Source organism: Pleurodeles waltl, chromosome 10 (assembly GCF_031143425.1).
Source record: "Pleurodeles waltl isolate 20211129_DDA chromosome 10, aPleWal1.hap1.20221129, whole genome shotgun sequence".
In the NCBI taxonomy this organism is placed as follows: Eukaryota; Metazoa; Chordata; class Amphibia; order Caudata; family Salamandridae; genus Pleurodeles; species Pleurodeles waltl.
This window is the reverse complement of record NC_090449.1, coordinates 569,930,749-569,943,017: the sequence shown is the minus strand read 5'-3', so window position 1 is coordinate 569,943,017 and position 12,269 is coordinate 569,930,749. Positions and strand designations below refer to the sequence as shown.

Genomic DNA, 12,269 nt, shown 5'->3' with positions numbered 1-12,269 from the left:
GTAACTAAACACACAAGTTTTTATAAGTTTCAACGGAGGAGTTGAAAAACTTAATTTCTGACCATGTCGTCCTAAATTTATGAGGTTGTTATATGATGATTTAGATGAAGGTTACCTCACACCAATCTGCTGTTTTACACTGTACTTGATTGTAAGCTTAACCTATTGTAAACAGTTTTAAAAACAACTCAAGAAATTTAAGCCAGCATACCATTTTTTTAGGGTACAAAATGTCTCACTATATTTATAGGCAAATCGTTTAGCTCCAGCAATAAGAGACTAAATGAAAGTTGCAATGCTGATATAAAGAAGTGTCCTGAAAATATAAATTTCAGAGTTCTACCTCTAAAGAACAAATATGATCATGTGTCACGTGGACTTGTGCAGCAGGCATTGCATGTAAGATCAACTTCAGCAATTTTTATATGGGAAATACTAGAGGAGTCTCTACTTGCTCTGATCGTTAATATGGTAAATAGGGTTTTACTGCATATAAGCAATAACGGGAATCAAAGTCATTCCTGTGCCCAGGTAAGCTAGGCCAGCACTGTGGACTGAAAATAGCAAAGCACTATTCGTTTCAACCATTCAGCCCAGAGAACCTATTTCAGATCTAATGATTTTAAGTTTATTGAAACTTTATTATCAATGTTGTTATGGGTCCAAAAAAGTACATTTGAATGGACTAGCGCACCTTAACGTGGATGTAATGGATTTCTAAAGGCTATGTACTGTTACACCCACCATATGTACGAACCACTGTGCCAATAATGAGTGAGGCAGTAAAATAAGGGCATTTGCATACTTAGCTACTACCACTATGCACAGAATATGCCCTGGTTGGTTATCTTTATTGTTAGACTTCCTAAAATGTGAAAGATTTAAGGGGACTGGTTCAAAGACTGAAACAGGATTTTTTAAAAGACAGTACAATCGAAAGGGTACAAGATGTATCAAAATTGTGCTTTAGCCTGTGGGCACAAACTTTATACTACATGCGATACATCTGCAGAAACTCAGCTTGCCTTTGGAATAGTCCATTTATAATCATCCTATCATTTAAAGATACTCCACTCACACTTAAAGCATATGTGATGATCTTTGTTTACCTACTTTCTTATTTTGGGACATTACAAACGCTGATTTGAGACCCAGCACAGGGCTTAGTCATACGTGGAGCAAATAAGCCTCCTCGTACCAACAGCAGAGAGTTAATTCTTCCAAGTACTGTGCAAGCTAGGCCGGTCCCCAACATGAGTGTACAGTCAGGTGAAAATAATAAGATAACTGTCTCATGAAGAGCTGGAGCAACTGCTTGGTTTCCTGGGGTACTGTTTTACAGTAAGTAACTAGTCAAAATTCCTTGCTTCAAAAATGATATCCAGGCATTGGAATTTTGTAGATAACTGTTGACCTGCATCCTAACAAAAAACAGGTCTTACTGTAAACAAACAATCTAGAAAAAACAACGTCTGCCATTCAGCTAACCAACAAAAGCTGTATATTCTAACATATTTAACTGCACACCACATTTTCTGCAATCCAACTGATGAAAGAAATCTGAATAGTATCTAAATTTGTCAATATTTTAATGAAATAGTTGGCCTTTTGAACAATAGTCTCTAAACCGCATCGTCCTACATTATTATTAAAAACACAGAAACACTGAGACCATTAATCAATGCGCTGCAAATACGCCTTGACAGTTTACTTCTAATTTTAAACAATGACTGCCTTGGCTGTACGTTGGTCCCAATGTAATGGTGCCAGCTGTCCCTCCCAGGAGCTACAACGTTCAATAGACCTTCCTAAAGAAATATAAAGAGTGTTAGCAGATTTTAAATAAATAAAAAAACACACTGGCGGCAGAAACGAGAATATAACTTTTCCCTACAGTCAAATTTGGGGCAGCAGCCATTTTTGTCAGATATCATCCTTAATTGCACATAAGAAATCCCCTACACACACACACACACACAGCACAAATATACTGCAAATGCCGATTTTAAAAATGAAAACAATTTGGGGCAGACAAGACAAATTATTTTAAATTCTCCAAACGGAAACGTTTTATTCGTTAGCCGTTAATATTATAGAGTAAAATATGTTGAAGAGCCGTTAGTGAGCGTTGTTTGAAGCATTTAAGTTACACCATTTTTCATTTAATCTCCCACAGCCGTAGCATTTCCGACAACAAAAAATGAATTGTATGCACCTATTATACACAGATCATAACTGCAAGAATTACACAAAGCAATACAATAGAAAATGTATCTTTTAGAGTTCTCTTACCAGGTTCCCGGTTGATTTCGATGTCAAAGTAGCACTGGGGCCGAACTTTCACTCCCATGGCAGAGGCAGCAACAGCCATTGGCAGGGACTGTCCCTTTAAACAGAAAAACACGGAAATCTATAAGGTTGCTTTTCAGACTGAAAGAGAAAGTACGACTGACAGCGACGTGAGGGAGGAGTGGTTGTGTTTTCAAAAATTCAGCACACTTTAGATTGTATTCGTGCAACGCCCAGGTACCTTTATCCAATAACCATAAAGTTGACTTACTGACATCTGCAAACACTCCCTCCCCCACCGCTGCTGAGCAGTCCACGTCAGCCCAAAACTAATACTCTACGCACCAGAAACGGGTGAAGGTCTCGGCAGCACTTGTACCTCCGTTCCGTGAAAGCTCACCACTTGACAATTGAACCACTGTCTCTGCTGCATGGCTCTAACAGTCACGGGGAGGCGTGGGATCGTATCATGCCGTCACCTCTCGGAGCAGCCACAACTCGGAGCAGCCAGGCACATTAGAAAACTAGATGACAGACCCTCACATTATGAACGTTTTTTACATAGCCATACCGCAGACACGCACAATCGCCGGTAGAGCCACAAAGACTGATGCATTTTAGTTTTGATACACTGATAGGATCTATACATCAATCGATGAAAAATCACCGACGCAGCGCACTGCGATACATGAGAACGCCGTTTTGCCACACCATTTCGTGAAAAGTATGTCCATGCTTGCTAGAGATCTTCTTTATAACTATTACTTGGAGTGAAAACTGCTTACGGCATCGAACTAGATTTGGAAATGGATAGAAGTAAAACGTATCCAAACGTCCCTTATTAAGCTTTGAGATGAAAAATAAAACTTATCCACTAACACTAATCCTGAGCTCTATTCTCCTTCACAAAAAATAGCCCACTGACGACTAAAAATAAACTGATATGCGAACGGAATGTGTCTGACCACCAAGCACTCACGTCTATGCCACGGAACAAAGTCAGCATGTGATTCTCAAACCTAAATTTCAACATCAGTGGTGTGAGAAGATGCCGCAGGTAACACCAAGGCCTCCAAGCAATTCTTCTGGATTTCCAGAATGATTGGTAGAAAGAACAATCTTAAGGAGTAAAGGACCACACACACATCTCTTGGGAGAGTTATGTTGCTTTTTGGGTAACTCCTAAAGCCAGGTGTGAGACTGCATGCACATCTAGAGAGTAGGTGTTTCTATCAAGCTAAGGAACTGCCCTACTCTACGGCTTAAACCCGGGCTCTTCAGTATATAAGACCCAGGGGATGTAACACCCAATGGTCAGGAATTCCTAATAGTCTGCTTTCTTAATACAGTATATATGTACACACACACACATATATACACACACACACACACACTGACAGAAACCTAAAGTATGAGATAACCTAACAAAATTACGTTGCAGGTGCTTCAAGACTACAAGTTTTGGTGTTTTTTTTTTTTTTAAGCAACTGTTTTTCTTGCTACCACAGTATTTGCTCTATCACAATTTTACTTATAAATTCCAATTTTACACTAGATTTTAAAAGACAGCTAAAAACAAATAATTATATTCAACTCCTTCTGAGTTCAAAACATACTTGACATCCATCAATGCCAGAAGAAAGGTTATTTTGGAAGCAATTCAGAAGTGGAGGCCTCACTCTCCGCATATAGGGTCGAAGTGGCAGTGTAAAGGCTCGGGCCTTTAATAGCCGGTAGAGTCCGCTACGGCGGGTTCTAAGGCTATATTAAACTTTGTAACACCTGTCCATTACAGTCTTAGACATGGAAGAAGTACCCCATACAAATACAAATTTTATCAAGTTCAATTACGAACGAAGAAGTGATTTACACGAAAGATCTTTGACCCCGTAAGCCAAAGTCACTGGGACATAAAAGAAAGGACAAAGGTTTGGCTGCTGTAGTAAAGTAAAGAACGCTTCAAAATATTGCAAACTATGGATCCACGAGGAACCAAAATAAACGGTCCGAAAAGCTGCTGCTTTGCGTCACTGCCAAACACAATCACCAGATGTCCACCTCTACAAACTTAATGAGAAGACTCGAGAAGACTCCGGGGACAGAATAATAAAATATAATCAGAGGAGTTACAAAACCTTGTTGAGCCAATCACCAGTTCGTTCACCTGGATACACAATCTGCAGGCCTGCTGAGCCACCCTACTTACATGTCTGTCACTTGGCAACTTCAGGAAAAGTAGACCACTATGACCAATATAGGAGAATGTTCTCAATACACGTAGTTTAAAATATATATATATATATATATATATATTAGATAAAAAGTTAATAAAAAATCCTGGTAGATGCCTGTAGCACAAGCAAAAGGAAGACATTTCCAGGGCTGGAATGTATTCTCGCTAAGTCCCACTGATCCTTTCAGTGGAGATTAGCCAATTCTTAAGTATGGGGCAGTATTTACAGCTCACCTTCACAAGCGTCAAAAAAGAGAAAGTATTGTTCATTACAATTTACCTTATTTAAATACCCCACCAGTCAGACAACTGAACAACTACTGATATGTGATATTAACCATCCAGAGATAGCAGCAGAATCAGAGAAGTTTGAAGGCACGTACGCTACAGAAACCAGTTCCAGTTCCATCCAAAACCATCACAGGGAAAAGAAACATTCACACCAATTGTTGGACTTTCCCCTTTTTACAGGGTCATCCCCAAACTTTTTGCCTTCCTCCTCCTTCCACCCTTTTTGTTGATGTTAGGACTCTGGGCACTTTACCACTGATGATCAGTGCTAAAATGCATGTGCTCTCTCCTTTAAACTTGGCATGATTGGCTTACACCTGATTGGCACATTTAATTTACCTGCAAGTCCCTTGCACAGTGGTATTCCTATACCCAGGAACTGTAAATTAAATGCTACTAGTGGGCTTGAAGCGCAGCTTGCGCCACCCACTGAAGTAGCCTTTCAAATCTCTTAGGCCTGCTACTGCAGGGCCTGCATGCGCAGTCTACTGCCACAGGGACCAGGCATCTAAATTCACTTGCCAAGCCTGGAACTCCCCTTTCACTATATATGTCACCCCTAAGGTAGGCCCTAGCTAGCCATAAGGCCAGAGTACTGTGTGGGTAAAACATAGGCTGGTTGTGTAGCCTATATTGGTAGTGACAAACATCCTATTTGGTTCCCCACTACTGTGGGTGCTGCCCTTCTCATAGGATTGCATTGGAAATGCCCTAACATAGGTCTAAGTGGTACTGTCTGATCTATGATGGGTAGCGTAGGCATATTTTGTATGGTTGCAATGGTAGCGAGAAATGGTGCTTACTGGTGTAGGTGGGTTTTTTATTACCCTTATAGAAATGTCACTTCTAGAAAGTGGGCATTTCTCTGTGCTTATAACTCTGGTGTTTTTCAGCTTGACTCCAATCCAGGCCTGGGGCAGTGTGACAGCAGGGCTTTGTACATATCTTTTAGACAGCCTGTACACAGGGAGGGTAGAGGTGTCACAGAGGTGCATCTGCATATTGAATGGTCTTCCTGGGCTGAGAGAGAGAGAGAGGAGTGGAACACCTGCATTTGTAAAGGCTGTGCCCTGGCCTCACACAAAGGGCTTGTTTACCCCCCACTGATGTCTGGAGCCTGCGCTGGCGGAGAAAGGGGACACTCCTGGAACCAGTTAGTACTGGTTGGAATCCCATCTCACTTTTGTGGAGGCTGTTCAAAATGATTTTAAGTACAGGGGGTTTTTCCCCCCACATCCGCAGACACTAATGGACTACTGAACAGGACACCAGATGCTGCTGAATGGACTTGCCAGGAACTGCTGCTGTTGTGCTGACCTATGACCTGCTAGGTCATTGAAAGGGACTACCACTGATTGCTAAACGGTGTGCAGGACTGCTTGCTTGGGCCCTGCAGCCCTGTGACCCATTGCTTTCTCCAGGGGCTGGGAAGTGTGCCCCCCAGTTCCTCTACATTTCCCCTTCTTCAAGGTGCAGGAAGGGCATCTGACCATTTATTTTCCTAATGCGATGGAAGCATTGGAGGCTCGGAAGTGCTGTGTTCCCTTTGTGCTGGCCGATCAGCAGGGTTAGTGACTTCCTTCCTAAAAGCACCTGGAGAGCACTGTGTTTGGCTGATTACCCTGAGTGTGGAGACAGCGCTTGATGGTTTCACAAAATTCAGCGCAAGGAAAGCACCTGTTGCGCACTCCTCCCCTCTCCCCTCCACTGGTGAAGGAAGCCCTGACGGAAGGGAACCTACAGCAAACACCGCCGATAAGCTCAGTTTAGCGCAGATGAAGCGTGCTCCATCTAGTGTCCCCAGAGCACCGACAGGCCTCTACAGTAGAGGTTTCACCAGCGTGGCCCAGGAGGAGACAAAAAGAAGGAGCCGGCCTGCCTCTCAAGAAGAGAGGTCATGGTGCAGGTGCGCTGGGGGCCTCAGCCAAGCTACGCGCAGTGCGAGAGACAGCAGCTGTACCGTCCGGACACAGACAGCTGCCACCTGGCTACCCCCTTTTTCTTTTTCTTGACTGGGGAAGCCCAAAGAGGGTCTCCCCCGCCACTCCCTTGCTGGGGGATACCCGGCCAGGAGGGGCATTCCGTGCAGTTGAAGTCACGTGAAAGAAGCAGGACTGCTACCCCTTTTATAGCATTACTGTATCAATGGTTGTATGAGTGCAAGAACTCCTTTAATTGGCACAGTGGGTCTTGCTCTCACCATGTACTCTGTAACAGAAGCACAGCTGCGCGCTATGCCTTTCGTTTGGCAGGCGATGTGGTGACGGTCTCAGGCTCCCTGGTTCACGATTGTTTCCTTTGCCCTCAATGGGTCTACATAGTTTTCAGCCTGATGTAATGTTCGGGACCTGTATATAATTACTTTTGTTTACGCTCTTAGTGATGATGATGATGGTGGTGGTGGTGGTGGTGGTGGTGGTGGTGGTGTCCTGGCATCTCTGCTAATGTGTTTATTACACCATGTGCATCGGTGGTCACAATGATGACCTGTGTTGGGGAAAGTAATGTTCTAGGACACACACCATATGGGATGCTTCATTTTATGTGCACCCATGATGATGTCTAGGCATTCATGATAATGGGGTTATCCTGACGTGCATTTTTGGAGGTAACGACAACCTGACTACTGCTTATTTTCGACGACTACCACTAACCTGTGTATTTTGATAGCTGCTTGTGTAGCAGGTTATTGTTGATACATGTTGTGTTTAGTCTAGTGATGTTTTATGCAATATACAGTTTATTTTTATATAACTTGTTGTGGTTCCTTTGTGGTGTATTTATTGTGTCTCGCGTGCTGTGTGTGTTGTGCAAACACTTTACACATTGCATCTGGGATAAGCTTGTGCCAAGCTACCAAGGGGGTGAGCAGGGATTATCTTGGGTTTGTAACTCCCTCGTCCTGACTAGAGTGAGTAGGTTCTGTCTGGCCTAGGTGCATACCCTAGCCGACTAGAAATCCCATTTCTAATACCCATACACAATAGTTCTTGACCTGCATTCAAACATATTCAAAGTTTCTAAAGGCCATTCACAAGGTCATGTTGTCATCTGAACAACAAAGAAGCAGTAACTCCTGGTGAAAAACTAGTAGGAAGCTGCTGGAAAGAGGATACATTCTATCAACAGTACCTCCTTTGGACACGACTCCAGTGGATTAAAAACACTCTTTCTAATAAAGTAACACCCTAAGCAATAAATTCACAATCAAGTGCATTCATTTTTGCAAAGCACTGAAAAAAGCCAAATACCCTTCATTAACAACATACTCCCTACTGGTTATCCAAAAATATTCCTAACTTTAGCTGTATGTCATTTTATCGGGGTCCACAACACCGATTACAAAGATATTGCATCCAATACATTGACTACTCCTAAGTTATTAAGGTATGTATATTTTCACTATGATTAAATCAACATCTCCTTATACAATTTAGTGGTAGTCAATGAGATATTTTTGTCTTACAGTACAGTGACCTTCAACCTGGCATGACTTTCAAGAGTCTTAAAATCCTAGTTCCTCTATGCAGAAACAGTGATTACAAGGGCCCGATTACCCTTACGACTTTAGGTCAAAAAGTGTGCTAAAAAGATCTTAGCTATAAAGTATCAAACATGCATCCCATTTACCCAGCACAAGTAAAAAAAAAAAAAAAAAAACATTCAAAAGTATTCACTTACTAACAGAATTTCCACCTAGAACATTAATTGTGAGAAAAGGCACTGCAACAATAGCTAAAGGAACAGAAAGGAAACATTAGCTAACAATGGAACAAGTTACCAACTGTTAGGACCTGTACCGCCTGCATACTCAAGGAAACCACAAGTTTCCCTCTTTAATCCTCCACTCCTGCCATGTGATCAAGGGTACCATAAAATGCATCCCCCCGCATCTTTCTGCAGTGGACGCTGTTTTATTGTGTCTTGTCATTTGAGTCCGGTTAGCACGTAGGTCTCCTTGCTCCAGCACAGAATGTCCGATCTTGTAAGAATGTGTGATAGTCAACGCTGGAAATAGCATTAATGTCAGTTAACAGTATAATAGCTTGCAGTTAGGGTCCTCCATTCCTCTTAACACCTGCGCACAGTCAGTGGAAAGATATACATTTAAAGAAGGGGTTTCAACATTTTTGGGTACTATGACAATGTTTAGTAATCTTGAGCTGGCATTAACTGTTTAGCCATGGGTGTGGTGACAACGTGAAAGGTGTCTTCTTATTCCCAAGTTTCTGTAATTCACTGTAGTGTTGAAAAGAAGCATAACAAGTCCCATTACATACCACAAAGGTTGTTGAGAACCTTCTAGGCTCTTCCTTACGTTCGTTCTACATGTGTTTAGATAAAGTGCCCTTCATTTGCAGAGAGGTGCAATACATACTATAATCAATTATCTTATTCGTCAGCATAATTGGGTTCATAGGTTAATCGCACACCTCGTCATTTAGCTGAGTATTCGAAAGGGGTTTCATTATAACCCTGGAATAGGATGCATTAATCCTCCATTTATTTACTTGGTACGAAGTGAGAAGCATGGATATGCTTAGGTGTTGCTTTAAGTGTCGTGTTACCGAGTGTGGTTAACGGAATCCTCATTGTTGTGGAGTACTGCGAATTACTGTTACTATACAGAGGACTGTAACAGTGCAATCGTATAGATTGTTGCACCCAGTGCACATATTTTGTGACAACTGTTGAAAGCCAGAGTACAACTTTCGCAAACAGTGTGCATGAGAGTACAACAATGCGACTAAGAGTGCTATCAGTGCCTTTATGTTACTTACAACGTTTTGTCCATCTTGTGGCCCTATATGCACGCACGAAGTTGCTAATCTTGGTTCATCCTTTGTTGGATTTCATCCTTTCGAAAGGGGTGGTGTGCCTTGTCTCGTCTGTTGTTTCATCTGAGTGTGATTCATGGAAAGCTCAGCGGATGAGAGATATAAATGGCAGACAGAGTAGAGATGGAGCAGGGAGATCACCCAACTCCTGTTGAGTTATTTATGTAATTAAGAGTAAATGGAATGAACGAATATCATTGCTAATAATCGGTGAAAGTCACCATCTGAGTTTCCAGTACACGTTGCCAATAATAGCCAGCAGAGTCTACGTCGGTTTAAGCACAACTCGTGAACTACTACTCTGCATGTCCTCTCTACTGCACATGCAAATCAGCGAAAGACCCAACATCATTCGTAACGAGTGCCATTAGTTGTGCCAAATACCTTATCATGCCCTAAGGGCGAAAGAACAAGGAAGAACACGGCAGTCCTCATTTCCTTATGTAAAATCACCGACACTCAGGAAAGCCTCCCATGACCCCGAGACACCTTGTATCTATTCTATGCCTTGTACAAAGTAGATATGCTCCTTGTTCTGCGCATCCTTCCGGGCCCCGCCAAAGGTACGTGGCACTGCCCTAAACTAAACTAGCCCTAAAACAACCTGTACCGCCTTCCGTGATTCACCTCACACCCCCGCCTTTTGATTCGCATGAGAAAAAGATGTTAATTTAGGTCTATTATCCGTCAATCCACATCATGATGTGAACGGCACTTTTAGAGGCCTCTGTGGCTGAGATCCCAGTGTTTGGGGTAAACGTAATAGGGCAAAGGATAGCTCAACTGGATACCCAATGGAACATGCCTTCGGGCAGAAACGCCATATTCATTAAGTTAACACTCGTTTGGAGGGTTTCGTCCTCATTACAATCTTCGTGCTCCCACAAAGCTCGCACGGATTTCAACAGTACCCACCCTTGCAAACAAATAGATCAATACTTTCAAATGTGTTTGTCTCCCTTAACTTTAATTTGCTCCACCTGGTGATTTCAGAACCACTCAAGGTTCGACAGGAGGAGCGAGTTCTACAAGGGACGAGAAAATCAGAGACACATGGAGAGGGATAGGCTGTGGGTCGTAGCTCAATCGCAAAGTGACATAGGCCTGTAATAAATGGTAAAAGCGAAATCATAAACGATGGCGAACGCGTCGAAGGGAAATTAGGGAAGACTCAGATCACCCTTCCCCCACACATGAAAAGTAGCTACGTGAGACAGTGACGGTTCGCGCTCAGCTCCACCCGCCTTACAGATGTAACGTCCCATTGTGTTAAGGATGAACGTTCTTAGGGGAGAGGATCTGAACGATTTGCTACTCATTTTTATTACCTGAGCCCCCGGACTCTCGGTCCCTTCGGCGGCCGGGGGGGGGGGGTGTGGGGTGGGCTCAACTCGTCAGGAACCTTGTCCAAACGAAAGCACCCACCTCAAAGGAGGCGGGACTAGGTCCCTTTAGAGGAATGACCATTCACAACGAAATACCGTCACGTGATGCGGACGTCACGCCGTACTTCCTGTGTAGTGCGTACAGTCAGGAATACTTTGTATTAGAGGAAAATCCTTAGCAACGACTTAATAACGCTTACAAGAACAGTACCTCCTACCTCGTTTTGTGCGTTGTGTTGCAGGAGCTCATAGGCGTTGATGGAGTTTTGTGGCGTTTTGTCCTAATTGCCATCGAAACATTAATGTAAATTAAACATATTTATCAAGTATAAATCAGAGAATATCTTATTTCTTTGACATTTGTGTTTACCTTTGCAACGGATTATGGGCCTCAAGGACAAATATGCGATTACGTAGAAATGGTAAATTGTTTTTAAGTTTGCTGTTTGGTCGGTTAATCAAAATACAAAATTGTAGTGGGTTGCATTTCAGCAAACCTCATCAATATTCACGAGAAAGGTCTGTGATTGCTTTTAAATAAAGCATTTACAAAAAGCATGAACAGTATGTTGCATTTAAAAAAAAGTGGAAAGCTACACTTTTTGGGGCCTCGAGATGTTTTTGACAAAAGTCACAAAAGGGAAGGGTCTCATTTGCAAATTTGTAACCACCTCTTTTGATTTGGTGATAAAATATTAATAGTAGCATGAGAAATCTGTATTTGCAATGGACACCCTAAACACCTCTCTTCCAAATACTGATTCCTTATTGATTCCTAAACCTGTTTAATAGTTTAGAAAACGTTTCAATAATGGTTAATTATGTTTAGTACATTTTAAAACATGCTTTAGCAGTGGCAGGCCCTCAGGTATACGGAATCTGGGGCTTTGCAACTGTTTGTACATGAGGCCCTGTTTTCTGGTGTTGTAGTTTCACTGCTGACTAGCGTTGCTTGTTTCGCTGGTGCATTTGTTAAGATGCATTGTGCAGAGCACAGATTGGAAATGACGGCATATTAAAGAAATTCACTAATAAGAACAGATGCATTTAGTGCCTTAGTATCAGCAGAGATCAGCTGCAGTTGTACACAAACTTTAGGTAGACTTGTGTCTTGAAGTACTCAACCTTCTTTATTTATATGTTACAGATTAGGCTATGATAAGCAGTTTTAAGGCACTAGGAGTTGCATTAGTATATACTTGTAGGTGTAAAGCCTTCCCGTTTATCACAGGC

At 42.3% G+C, this 12,269-nt stretch overlaps 1 protein-coding gene across 2 annotated transcripts in view; it reads right to left on the bottom strand.

Annotated features, from left to right (window-relative positions):
• The window catches only part of NKTR (natural killer cell triggering receptor), a 464,854-nt gene extending 453,742 nt beyond the window's left edge, over window positions 1-11,112 (bottom strand). For both annotated transcript variants that reach the window (XM_069211010.1, XM_069211011.1), the window contains exons 1-2: window positions 10,980-11,112; window positions 2,293-2,386 (exon numbers count right to left, since the gene is read on the bottom strand). In XM_069211010.1, the coding sequence (XP_069067111.1) occupies window positions 2,293-2,371 (79 nt within the window). In that variant the 5' untranslated portion in view covers window positions 2,372-2,386; window positions 10,980-11,112. The remainder of the gene's footprint in view (window positions 1-2,292; window positions 2,387-10,979) is intronic.
• Window positions 11,113-12,269: the final 1,157 nt, after the last annotated feature.